At 46.0% G+C, this 13,859-nt stretch overlaps 1 protein-coding gene across 3 annotated transcripts in view; it reads right to left on the bottom strand.

Annotated features, from left to right (window-relative positions):
• TRIM8 (tripartite motif containing 8) overlaps positions 1-10,935 on the bottom strand; it is a 66,158-nt gene extending 55,223 nt beyond the window's left edge. The window contains exons 1-2 of one of the 3 annotated variants that reach the window (XM_081006186.1): positions 10,821-10,935; positions 7,234-7,919 (exon numbers count right to left, since the gene is read on the bottom strand). In XM_081006186.1, the coding sequence (XP_080862312.1) occupies positions 7,234-7,803 (570 nt within the window). In that variant the 5' untranslated portion in view covers positions 7,804-7,919; positions 10,821-10,935. Of the gene's footprint in view, positions 1-7,233; positions 7,920-8,126; positions 10,615-10,820 lie in introns of those variants that run through there. The other 2 variants (XM_081006185.1, XM_081006187.1) reach the window with 2 other exon arrangements.
• Positions 10,936-13,859: the final 2,924 nt, after the last annotated feature.

The raw sequence follows: 13,859 nt of genomic DNA, 5'->3' as shown, positions 1-13,859 counted from the left end.
ACATCTACAAAAACAGACTGGTGACATTGTTGAGATGAATGTATTAACACCTGTAGTGGGGTAGCGAACCATTCACAAGAAACAGTCACGGATAACGTGGATATCTTGGCACCATAAGTGAAATAACATTTTGTAGTTTGATAAAAATCCTTTGCCTCAATTTAACCCACCAGTGATGACACTGAACATTCAAATTAGCAGTGAAATGGAGATCCCCTCTGCTTACATTTTCAGCAACAGGCCAAAATAGGTTATAGGCCTTTTCTACAAGAGTTAACTCCCAGCAACCAGAAATAGTCCAGAAGTCTGATCTTTCCAGAAGGCCTAAGAACAGAACTGGGCAGCAGTCAGATTCTTTTTTAGAGTCCTGTACCCCTGCTTAGAATATTTCTACTCTCCAGGATAAACTAGAATTGTGGAAACTGAAAAGCAAAGATGAAGTCCAAATTTATCTGATCACAACCTTTTTGAGAGGGTGAAATGGGAGAGGAAGTTGCAATCCCACTACAATATCCACATTATAGGTGCAAGCTATTCCTATGCATTTTGCTCAATGTCAACAGTATGTAAAATTATTGCACAACTTTTTTTTTTAAGGCTTCTGCTTGTCACAAATTTCTATTGTGTCTATTTGGGAAAATTGCCCATACTAGTCTGTATGTAAGAGGCCTGCCCCCAGGCAAAGACAACACAGTTTCTCGTAAAGGGCAGGCAGGAATTTGACGTGTTGAAATTATACCTGTGTATCAAACAAACAAAACTCAGTTCTGTTTAGGAGCAGAGAGGGTGCAAGAGGGTGCATACTTAAAATATGCATGCTTGTTTTTCACCTTGTTTAGGTTGACACAAGTACCACCTCCTGGTATTTCACTATCAGCTCTGCTACTTCCTAGGAGGGCAACCCACTGCAGTTTTATCATGATTCTGGCAATAACTAACTTTATAAAAAAATATTCTGGTTGTCACCATTTCTCTTGATGCCCAGAAGCCACCAACAAAAAGGAAAATAACTGCAGGGAATTAGAAAAAAAAACTGCTTCACATTGGGGATAGCTCAGTTGGCAGGGCATGAGACACTCAATCTCAGGAATGTGGGTTTGAGCCCCACATTGGGTAAAAGGATTCCTGTATTGCAGAGGGTTGGACTAGATGACCCTCCTAGTCCCTTCCAATTCTACAATTCTATGACAATCTTGTTTGCACCATCTACACACCACCGCTTGCTTTAGTAAAGTGTGAAAGGAAGGTGCAGGTTTCCAGACACGTATGGACAGACACGGGAAATACCATCTCCCAGTGTGCTTGGAGAATACATCTGCCCTGAGCATACCCAGGCCAAGCAACCTGTGAATTCTCCTGCACAGTCATTGCCACTGTGCCAGCCTCTTCAAGCCCCTCCTGGTCCTTGGATACAGCAAGGAAGGGGGTGTGGGGGCTATCCCTCTCAGCAACAGTCTCTCCCTATGCTTCTGATGTTTCCTGCACCTCCTCGGACTCTTCCCCTTGCTACAGCCCTGGCTCCTGCTTCACGGGTGGGCACAAAACCCCATAAATCGCTGACCCCTTCCCCTGGATGAGCTCAGGAGAGAGCATCCCTATGACTGCAACACAGCTTTGCCATTCCCTGACAGCATCTCCCTTACACACTTCACGTACTTACTGCAGCACACATAAATGCTACACGAAGCAGCTCCTAAGTGAAGCACAATAAACATCCCTCAATTTTCTAGGCACATCGGAAGCTGCGTAATACAGAGACAGACCCCTGGCCTGCCTGGCTCAGCATCTTCTGCACCAGGGGAGCTTTGGGCAAGGCCAGAAGCCAAGTGGGTGGAGCAACAGAGGCAGCTCGTCTCTACAGTTCACAACATTCCAGCTGCACAAAAGTCAAAAAGTTTCTACATGCACATCACAAGAGTTCTAGGACACATTCCAGCAAGTACTTGAAGGGGGCACAGAGCAGGGCTGGTCAGGTGTGAGGCAACTAGAGAGGCGTGTGGAGGGTCACTTTGGATCCCTGGGGCTAAAGTTGCCACCCTGGTGTACCCTAACTGACTGGGAGCAGCTCTTCAAGGTTTCAAACAGGGGACATTCTCAACACTCCCCAGAGAGGCCAAGGATTGAAACTAGGACCATCTGCACGCCCGGTGGATGCTATGGCTCTCCCTAAATGTTTGGAACAGGGCAGTCCATATTTATTTTTTGCAGAACTGTAAAGTACAGTGGACGCTCGGGCTGCGAACGTGATCCGTGCAGGATACACGTTCACAACCCGCAGCATTCGCAACCCACAGCGGCGCGTCTGTGCATGCATGGGTTGCGATTCGGCGCTTCTGCGCATGCGTGATCCCCGAAACCCGGAAGTAACCCATTCCGGAACTTCCGGGTTTTGGTAGGTCCGTAACCCGAAAAAACGCAACCTGAAGTGTCTGTAAACCGAGGTATGACTGTACTGCAAGCATCTTGACACAGCAACCCCCAATCTGGTTGGTCCCCGTGAATGCACAGTGCTGGGCTAGCTTGCACCTTTGACCTGATCCAGCAGGCTCTCCTTAGGTTCTCATTCATTTAAAAAAAGACAAACGGGCTCACAAGGCTTGACTAAAGGCTCAGCAGTATATATATGCGCCCTTTAACATACCTGGCAACAATCCAGGAGTTTGGATTTGCATTTCTCCTCCCACCACCAGCTAAGTGTCTCCCATCTGCTGCTGTACATGCCACTTCTTTACCCAAAATTAAGCCATTAAAATAGTCCTCCAGTATTGGCAGAAACACTCCAAGAAGATGCACCCTAAACTTTACCACTCATGAATTCCATTGTTTAAAGGTCAAACATTCGTTATTAATCTTTGCCCTAGACCCTTGTCTAGATCTTAGCTGCCTTTTCCTAAAGCAGGACGGGAGAACCTGCCAACCGCCAAACATTGCTAGTCTCCCAACATCCATCATCCACAGCCACAATGGCTGCTGCTCAGAGATTATGGGAGCTGCTGAACTACAGCTCCCCATACATCTCCTAATGCTAGTTCACAGTTTAGGGGGGCCTTGTACCAGTGTGCCTCATTTCACTTCTGAACATTAGGTCCATGGGGGGAGCCCCTGAAGTGGAAAATGGCCTGGAAAGGAAAGCGGAAGGGGCAGAATAAAGTTCATACTAAAACTGGGTTATAATATAAATTATAATATAATATAATATAATATAATATAATATAATATAATATAATAATGCCTCCTTCTCATAGGACAGGATGCTTTTTTCTATTTTTTTTCTTTTTTTAAAAAAAAAGCATGATAGAGATTGCTTAATATGCACAATGAAATCTGTGCAGCCTAAAATCACATGGCTGCCCCAAAAAATAAAAGAGGTTTCCAGGGAAATTGCCACATAGGAGCATATAGGAACGGGATTTTTATTTTTCAAAAAGGAGGTGTGCGTGTGTGTGTTTGAGTGACACACACACACACACACACACACACACAGAGGGAGAGAGAGAGAGAGAGAGCACACGCACTTTTTTGCAGAGCAGCAGAACAACAGTCAGGAGGAGGAACATCTCAGCATGCTAGTCAAAGGTGGCCATGAGAGATACAGTGGCAAGGCTGATGCTTCTTTAATGAAGTACTAACCTTCAAGCAAGGAAACTGGGAATGTAACAGCACTCAAGGCAGGAAGAGGTGCAGACTGCATCAGATACTGGCAGCTATATCACCAACAACACACATGGTGCTTTACGAAGAAACTGCCTAAGCAAGAGATGCCAGTCCCTGCCCCCACTTCATTTACAGCTGAAATTTCAACAGTAGAGGAAAACAAAGGAAGGGCAGGGGGAAAGGGACACTCTTGAAAATGAATGTGCAAGAGTGACTACGTATACTTTGGCTCCATTCAGACGCATATTATGTGAAAAGACAACTGGGATGGGCATACCTCTAAGCTAGCAGTGCTCTTTCACGGAGCAGCAGAGTGATGTAGCAGCTCAGTTCTTTCAGAGTTTAAGCAAATATTCTATTCAGATATTATTGCATGGGAAGCCTCAACTTTAAGAACCTCATTACTTTCAGTGAGAAGTGGCAAACACAAGCTCAGGGGTGGTTAAAAAGAGCTATAGGAGACAAGTGAGCCTTCGTGCATTAAGTAGCTTACCACCCAAAAGGTGGTAGGTTTGGCAGAGCCAAGAGAAGCACACAAGCTACACTGTACAATGGGCAAGCTCTTTGCCAGCAGAAGAGAGAACAGAACCCAGATCTGCTCATCCCAACACAAGGACACAGAGTTCAGCCGCTGTAGCTGGTCCAGGCCATCTCTGCTTGTTCAGGCAAATCCCCAGCGGAGATTCTGGAAGGACTTTTGCGCAACCCGAGCAGAATGCGGCCCAACTACTAAAAGCAGGGAGAGACTAAAAGAAGACTGGCCGTAGCTTCCACATTAAAAAGCCTTCAGCAAAAGAAAGAAACCCCAAAGAGAAACTTCTAGCAGAAAGATGGGTGTGGACCCAGCTAAAAAATTCCTAAAAATTGACTCATTAAGAACAAGCTCTTTCTAAACTGAATTGCCACTGGGATTTGCCAGTCTCAATTCACCAGTCACGTCATCACCAGGCCTCTCCCAGATCTGGGGGAAAAAGGCATCTTTTCTGCTTAACCCAGCATTCCTCCCTCTTCTCCCTCATGGGTGCCTATTAATAGAAAGAAAGGAGGGGGAAGGGAGAAACCAGCCCTTTGAGCTTCCTAGCAGCCTAGCTAGATCTTCCTTCTTCCTGTGTGGGCGTGGTGGAACCGCTGGCACTTCCAACGAGATCTTTTGGCTTCCCAAAAAGAAAACGGGGGGGGGGGGGGGAGAGAAAACAGCCTTCCTGTTCAAGCTCACAGGCTCCTCTTTCTACCCCGAAAATCCCCACAAGGACCTGGCTGTCCAATTGGAAAATAATGAGATAGCAAATTTTATTTACAACTCCTCTCTCTCTTTCTTTCTTTCTCTCTCTCCCTCCACTCCGCTTTTTAATGGCTAAATTGTGAGTCATTTTGGCACTGTTAGAATACACAGGAAGTTGTCCCTGTTTTACAGGCACCACTGTTCATTTGTTGTTAAATATTTATCCTACACAACGATGCCTGACGAGAAGCTGAGGGCCTGTTTGCGCCGCTTTGAGGTTTCAAGGCAACAGGATCAGGTCAGAAAGAAGAGAAAGGCCTAAGCGGAGAGGAGCAAGGGGGGGAAAGGCCTAGGCAGCCAGGCTTGGGGAAGAAGCTGCCTCAGACACCTGCCTGCCTGTTTGACTTATGCCACATATTCAGCTCACATCCATGAAGTAAATCTGAAGTAATCTGCTGTAAAATCTCTCTCCCTGCTTCCAAGGTCTCCTTCACCAATGCAGATTAGAACCATAAGCATGTGTAAATGGAAGTGGTGTGTGTCTGTCTGCTATGGATGAAATCTATTCTTTTAACAGTCTTCAGTCACCTTTTTCCACTATTAGCCAGGCCCCGCTGCTGCAACTACATTAAATGACCCTGAGGATGCATCCCTCAGTCAACCTTCATGGATCCTTATGGAGATATTCTGTCCCAATCCCCCAATTTCTGCATGTGCAACACCAACCAATAATGCCATTATCTCAGGTTTCAACTTAATATCCAAAAGCCACAGATATTTGAATTACAAATATCTCCTTTGCCATTCCACACACACACCCCACCCTCGCTGCCCCAAACTCTGTTCCACTGATGGGACATAATGCTACCCTGAACCTGCTGGGCATTGAGGCAGCCATGCCAATGAAACTCCCTTTCTCCTGACCCTAAAGAATAGCTTTTCACTGGGATAAGCCTTCCCATCTGGATGGTTCAGAAAGGAGAAATGGCCTCCCACCTCTCCCCTCCAGAGCATGAAGCCAAGGCAATGATGAGAGAGGGACGGAGGTCATATGGAATTTTCCCCCTTCTCAGCAGCTTGGCCCAGAAAGGACAGGGAAGGGAGGGAGGAAGATGGAGAGTTGACATTGACAAGCCTTACAATAGGAGAGCTGCATTGTAATCAAGGCCTGGCTCCCAACCCCTGGGAGAAAAAGCTGCCCGAAACCAGATTTCAGAGCACTCAGCCGCCCAGTCCATTGGATTTCCCCTCTGCTCCATTCTTGTGGGAGAGAAGCAGAGGGGTTGGGCCTGTCGAAAAGGTTCCCAGGACAAGCCAGAGAGCAAAGGGAGGCTTATTTAATTAAAAAAAGGGGGGGAGAAAGCAATGTGGGGGCAGGAGTTGCCAAGCATCATTTGCAGCACTTGCTGACTACTGAGAAGAATTATCTACAGGGAGAACCCTTTTATACCTGCTAATAGGCCTGTGCTTATCTCTTAACTATATACAAATGACCTGCAGCTTTAGCAGATTTCCTCCTATTCTCCCAATTGTTTGCAGAGCAGTTAGAAGATTTGAAGGTCCTATTGTTTTCACAGGGTGACAAACAACCTCAGAGACCACCACCACACACCCCATCCCCCCACTATTGTTTGAATGGCCACATTCAAATTGAAAGCACCACACACACACACACACACACACAGCCCGCTTGACCCGCTTCCCTTCCCCCATCACATCCTGTTCAGTGAGGGTCTATTTCCCTTGATGCATTTCTAATGAGGCCTGAAAAGATCATGTCAGCTTTTGTTTACTTCCTCGTTTTCAGCACATCTAAGATGTCAGCACAAGCACTGGTAAAGGTGGAGCAAGACTGCGCACAGCAACCCACAGAAAACCCTTATTGGCACTGATGGGAAAATATTTTCTGTAGGCCTTGCAAAAAAACAAATAAAAAATAAACAGAAATAGAAAGGTCACCTTTAGACAGAATGGCTCCTTATTGTAAAAGGCAACATTTGAGCAGAAGAGGCAGCCTTTCTCATTAAGGATAAAACTGTTTCTGGCAGAACTAGAGGTTAAAAAGAGCTGCTGGGCCAATATTGATCCAGTTGATGTGCAATCGAGAAAACTGGAGGGGAGGGGGACACACAGTTTCATTGCACCACCAGTTATTATTTACCTTGTCCCAGCAGCGCCTTTGATCAGGCCTGGCAGATCTAATGGGTTTGGGTGTGGGGGGTTGGTCTTTTATAAACTGGATACCCTCTGCGGCAGAGAATTTACTTTTTGAGCTTCTCTTGCATGGCACCACACACTCTGCTAGTACCTTCCAGACCAAAACCAGCAATAACATGGAGGCAATTTTCCACACTTACCCTGATCTCATTGCGCCGGATCTCCACGTCACACACCGAATGCCCTTGGTGTGCCCCACTGTAGTAGCAACAAAACTGGCAAACCGCAACCTGCTCAGCCTCGCAGTGGTACAACCGGTAGGCATTGTGCTGGGGGCAACTCCAGGCCCTGACGTCATCCGCCTCCACCAGGAGGTGCCCACGTGCTGTGGAGGGCTGCTGCAGGTGTGTCTGAACATGAGACTGGCAGCAGGGAGCTTCGCACCTCAGGCAGATCTTCTGGGCAGGCAAAGGTGGCCCACGCCTGCAGAAGACACAGTGCAAGACGGAAGGAGTCTTTTCCAGGTTGAGAGAGTTGAACTTCTCCACAATGTTGGTCAGCTTTAAGTTCTTCTCAAGGTTGGGCTTTTGGTTGTAGGCCTGATTACATTCAGGACAACGCACAAGCCCTGTCTCTTTGGCCCATGCCTCTCCTATGCATCCTCTACAGAAGTTGTGCTTACAAGGAAGCTGGACAGGTTCCACAAAGACATGCAGGCAAATGGGGCATATAAGTTCTTCTTCAAAACAGTTCTTCCAGTTTTCAGCCATGTCTCACACCAACAGATTTTTATTTTCAGCAATCTCTCTTTAAAAAGTCAGTTTTTGGTCTACTAACGCAGATGGTGATGAGTTTCCACTTTTGCAACAGAAAGGCCACTAAGTTGCTAATGAACAAAAAAATAAAATAAAATTAAGAATTATCTCCTAAGATTCCAGGTAAAACAACACACAGAGACACACCGGAAAACCCAGCAGCACGATCCAATAGGTACAATTAAGTTAACCACAAAAGCTTGCAAGGTTTAAAATCAAACAGTCTTTAAATCAAAGTTTTAACTTTTGATTCTAAAAAGCAAAAGCAAAGAACTTACCGAGAACTGAAAAAATTCCATACAAAATCCAGAATGGAGTCCAAATGCCATATAAACCTTCTAAGTTAAACACTGCCAAATTATTGTGTCTTTCTGCCCAAGATTTGATATTTTAAAAGAACTTGTCTCTCTCCTGACCAAACTCAAAAGAATCGCTTTTCAAATTATTTGTCCTCCCATCAAAGAGTTCAGAATGCAAGTCTTTAATTAAACCACAAAAAAAGTTGGGAGATACAATCCAAACGCAAGACCAGCTAACTTCTAACGCAGCTGAATGGTGCAAAATATATATATATTCTTCATTGGCTTTGGAAGAGTGCAATCTCAGTAGGAAGACGGGTCAATCATTCGGATGAAATTCCAGCCCAGAGCCAAAGGGACCCTCCCATCCTTTGCTCCTTTCACAAATAGGAATGAAGAGAAGAGGGGGAGGACAACCCAGGAGGGTGTAAACCACTGAAGACAAATTCAACCCAGAGAATCAACCTGCTCACAATACCTCGTGGGATTTCTGCCTTCTTAAAATCTGCCTCGATTTTTATTTTAGCAAGACTGAAATGGAAACAATCCTCCCCCACTTCCAAAAACCCTTGGTCTTTTGGAAAGTGATGGGTTGCTCTTGCTGGAAGGAAAACAAGTATGCCTTGATCAAACTGAATAGGAATTTCTCAACTGCTAATGAAGAGCCCAGCCCCCGCCTCTTCCCCTTTGCTTCTCTGTTTTCCTTCTGACATGAAAGCTATTTCTCCTTTTGGAACCAGCCTGCAAAAAAAAAAAAAAAAAAAACCGGAGGGGGGAGGAGAGAGAGGAGAGGAGAGGAGAGGAGAGACAGCAGCAGCTTAAAGGGAACTGCTGAAATGTACAATTCCAAGAGGACACAGTCAGTCCTCAGCCATTTTGAGCTGATTTTTTTTAATTGGTAGATTTTTAAATTTTATTTTAGAAAGTAGAAACAAATCTGTTTAAAAAAAAAACACAGGAGGGAGGGTAGAAGGGGTGGATGGCACCACCCTGCAAAGTGTGCGCCTGATTGGGGGGGGAGAGAAGAGAGAGAGGGGAGGGGAGGGTTTTAAATTGAGTTTATACAGCCGCAGCTGCTGTGCCTTTTAGCTTTTATCATCAGATAAAAAAAAAACCTACATACTCCTCACAACCACCTCCAGCCATCTTGGGTCTCCCCCCATCTTTTAAATAAAATTCTATTTTAAAAATTGTGTGTGCGTGTGTGTGTGTGTGTGATTTATAAATATATATATATACTGTATATATCTATATATACACACATACACATACACACAGGCACGCACCTCTATCTTCCGCACCTCTTTCTAATGCTCCCTCAGTCACAAACAACAAGAATTAAGCAGCAGACCAATGGATCAGACGATCTTTCACCTTTGCCACATGCAAGAGAAACAAACAACATAGAATAGAGCCACGATTTCAACCCGAGAGAAAAAGACCCCACGAAAATTAAAGGGGGGAGGTTGTCGGATGCAGAGGAGAGGTATCTTATTGCCACGCTATCACGCAGAACGAAAGCAGGGAATAATATAGACGTTCCGGATCACGTAAACTGGGCGATAGGGGTGGAAAATAGGTTTATATGTCTGATTATTCAGATTCAATACACCCCCAACCGGGGGGAAAACAAAACCCTATATAGATTTTTTTTATAAAAACAACCTTTTCCTGATGCAAGGCGCAGGATGGGGGAGCTAAGCGAAGAGCTCTCTTTCCTCAGCATACATACAGCCCATTTAAAAAAAACCCTATTAGCCCCCTCCCCTCAAGGTTTGCAAAATAATGCGAGAACGAGCCGGGGAGAGAGGGAGAGGGAGAGAGAGAGAGAGAGAGAGAGAGAGAGAGAGAGAGAGAAAGAGAGAGCGGATGGCACAATAAAAATTAATCGAGGTCTTTTGCGTAGATCGACGGGGTGGCAATCAAGGTGAAGGGGGGTTGCCTATAGGAATAGGTAGCGATGCCGCCGCCTCTTCCTCTCCTCTTCTTCTCCCAGGGGCGGTGAAAGCGCATTAGGGTCGGTGTGAAAGGGGGGAGAGGGGTGGGGGTGGGGTGGGGGGGTATGAAGGAACTCAAGGGCGGAAGGATGACTAAAGATCAAGGGCGCATCGCAGGATTTCCCCTTCTCCTCTCCCCCCACCCCCGGCCTCCCCGGCTCGGCTTTAAAGGGGCAGCGGCTCAATCCGATCCCGGCTTCGCGTCGCCCGAGCAGCAGGGCCCCTTTAACCGATCAATAAGCCAATCGATCGATCAATCAATCGGTTCCGATAAATCACGAAACGTGAAGTCCTCCAGAGGAGCAAGGACAAAAAAAGGGGGGGGAGAGAAGGAAGGAGGGAGAGAATGGGAGTCCAATCCGGAGGGAGCCGTTGCCTCCGTCCCGGGCCTCGTCTCGTCTCGCCTCGCTCCCCTCCCCTCCGCCGGGTCTGCGCCCAGCCCAGCCCTGCCTAGCCCCAGCCGCCGCAGCCACCGCCAGCCCCTCGCTGCCCGGCTCGGTCGACTCTCAGCGGCTACCGCCGCGGCGCTGCTCAACCCCTTCTCCGGGGCCTCACGTGACCCGCCACAATTTGATACATTAAACACAGCGCGTCCGGCCTCCCTTAAAGGGGCGACGGCGGCGGAGGGGCCCCCGAAGCAGGCCGCTCGCTCGGGGCCCCCCGCGATCGTACTTACTCGCGAGCCGGGAGCCCCTAGGAGCGCCTCCGCCCTGCCGGAGGGGAGCCAGCCATTGCTGAGCTTCCCCTGCTCCGCTTGCCAGATGTCGGGGGGGGTGAGTCACAGTGGGTCACACTACACACACGCCGGGAAGGGGGGGGGGTAAGAAACGTGGCCAGGTGTACCTATCTAATAAGCACAGGACCTGCTTTCTCACAATGCGGACTGCATGCATATGTATAGAACATATTACCGGCGGCGTACCGCACTAGGTACACCTACCAGCTGCCTTGCCGAGGGCGACCGGGGCTCGGTGAAGTGAAGCGACAGACGGGAAAGAGAAGACCTTGTGCACCACGAGGGGATGGGGAAGCGGGCTGCTGCCGAATCAGGCCCTTGGTTCATCCATTCCAGCATTTGCACGGAGGAGGAGCACCTCCTCCGAGGTTTCAGGCAGCAAGGCCTTTCCTTGGCTTAGCGGGAGATGGCAGGGATCAAACCAGGGATTTCTGCGCGCAGAGCACGTGCGCTACCACTGAACTGCAACCCTTCCCCAATATCCGAAACGGGACTGCTGACAGGTGCAGCAAGATGGGAGCAGGATGGATCTAAGCATATTATTATTATTATTATTATTATTATTATTATTATTATTATGTCTTTGCAAGCAACAAGAAAACCGTCCTCTGCATGTAGCAATGAAAGTTGGAGGTCCCCTAAGTGCATCGATTGTTTATTAAATTCCGCAGACGTATCCTAGCCCCTGCTTAATTTGGCCTGTAGAATATATCATCTTTTATGAGAGGCTCCTATTATTTAGTGTCAGCCTAGTGCCAGGTGCTGTACAGGTCTTAATGATGTGATCCCAATGCCCAGATGATTTACGCTCTGTCTGAGCTAAAGAATGCCTGACAGGAGCTGCGAAGAAGCTGAAGTAGCTGACATGTAGTGCCAAGAGATTAATATATACAGATTTGGCATAGATGGAGAATAAATGGACTGTAGGTGTTTTCCAGGTAGGAAGGAAATTAACATTTTGAAAGGAAAGCTTCCCCCCAAAAAATTCAATGAAGCATCTTGGAAGCTTCAGACTGGGAACACAATTTATTTAGAGAAGTTAAGTTGGGATGATTGTCACCAATGCTGCACACACACACATTCCACTGTACTAAAGTCTCTAGTTAGAGCTTTTGCAGATATTTGTAAGTCTTCCAAAGCCTTTCTGAACAGATGTCACAATGGGATACCCCCCCCAAAAAATAAAAAATACCGGTAGTATGTGTATCCTGGGAAACAATGTTTCTTACACCACCTTAAACTTCCTTCTCGACTTCAGTAAGAAATTACTTTATCATATGAGGAAGATATAGGACATAATTTCATCTAACAAATATCAGAAGGCATTTCCCTCCATATATTAATACATATATATTCATATACATTTAGAATTGTTAACTGCGTAGTGTCAAAGGCAATATGAAACTAAACCAAGGAAGCAGCGAAGACTACAGAATAAATCTAATTGGGTCTGTTTAGACCAGACCTAATCCTTTGCTGCTCCTTCACTAACTAGTTAACTTCCATGCGGGTTGCATGCTGTGAGGTTCCCTGCTGGAGACTCCAGCTCTAGTTTGCAATGCTTTCAGTGTGCATTTAGAATGAGTTGGATAGGAACACTCTAGGATTAGGAGGAGCATTTACCCTTCTAGTTAAAGGACTGAAGCTCAGTAAGGATCACTTTGTCTATTTCCCAGCAGTGGCAAACAACTGACACACTCTTTCCATATTTCCAGTTCTCATGAGAAAAGGGAAGCATGCGTTTTCCCTTCAGCCAAATTCATGTGCTCCCAGTGTGGGCACAGCACATGCATTTGGCATGGGGATGCTCACGCAAGTTTCTTTGTGTGAGAGACTCACAGTTCTGTCATCACTTCTAGGTAATATGCAAAAAGATCCTGATAATTTAATGCATTGGTAGCAACTGCAGTCACATTAACTGCTGTTAATTAAGTACTCCAGTTTTCCATCAGTATCTATGTAAAGAAAATCTCATAGGTGTCCCCTATGCTTTTAAAAAAGGGAGAATATGCTTTGTTTTGTTTTTAAGTAGCCTTTCCATTTACTTCTGCTTGGGAGAATAGTATTATAAATATCAAAACAGCCTGCACTGTCCTTTTAAGACATATTTTCCTGGAATACTTGGCACTGCTGCTAGATTGTCCAGATTTGAGATAGATTCCAGTAACTTTCCTCCACTGCGTCCTGATTTCTGCAGTCATGATGCAATGGTTTCCTTGTGGGAAGTGTAATACCTAGTAGATTCCAGTGCCACCATGGTTTTGACAAGCTTCAAATAACGTAATAGGTCATTGTTTTTAAGTCATACTCGAATGGATACTATGAACCCTACCCTTACCATACATATATACACAACCCGCATTGATCCTGCAATCAGTTCTATCTGAAATGTAGATGGATGGGGGCCCAAAACAGGCCAAAGTGGGATGTATGTGGGTATGGCAACTAGACAACTTGATGATCTTAGCAGATTAAGAGCACTAAAAACAAACTCATAACCCACTTCCTTTAGGATTTGCAATTCCTATAAGGTCATTATAGATTTTTTTTTAAAGAAAAAGAAAAAAGTAGGCAACGGATAATGTTTTATAACAGAGGGGGGGAAATGCAGTTCTTGATGTTGCTGAACTACAGCTTCCATCATATCAGTCCTTTGGTCATGCCACCTGGAGTATAACAATATCTGGAAGGCTACAGGTTACCCTCCTTTGTTTTATGCAATTCCAGTGCAACCCAAGGAACTTTAAGGCAGAAGAAAAGGTGTCTACCAAACGAAGCTCAGCAGCCTTATAAAAATACAATCTTCAAGTTCTTTAGGGAAGCCGTTATAGTTAAAATGGTTTAAAACAGGTCTCAGAACAATTTATATTTGTAGTGCAGGGGGCACTCACGAGAGGGCCAGTCTTTCCCACCAACCATTCTAGCGAGGAAGCAGGTTCAATAAAATGAATTTTGAAATGCTCAGCTTTTAGGTCCTAA

This window comes from Podarcis pityusensis (assembly GCF_964106645.2).
Source record: "Podarcis pityusensis genome assembly, chromosome: 5".
NCBI lineage: Eukaryota > Metazoa > Chordata > Lepidosauria > Squamata > Lacertidae > Podarcis > Podarcis pityusensis.
The sequence above is the reverse complement of the archived record's forward strand: the minus strand, read 5'-3'. Positions and strand labels throughout refer to the sequence as shown.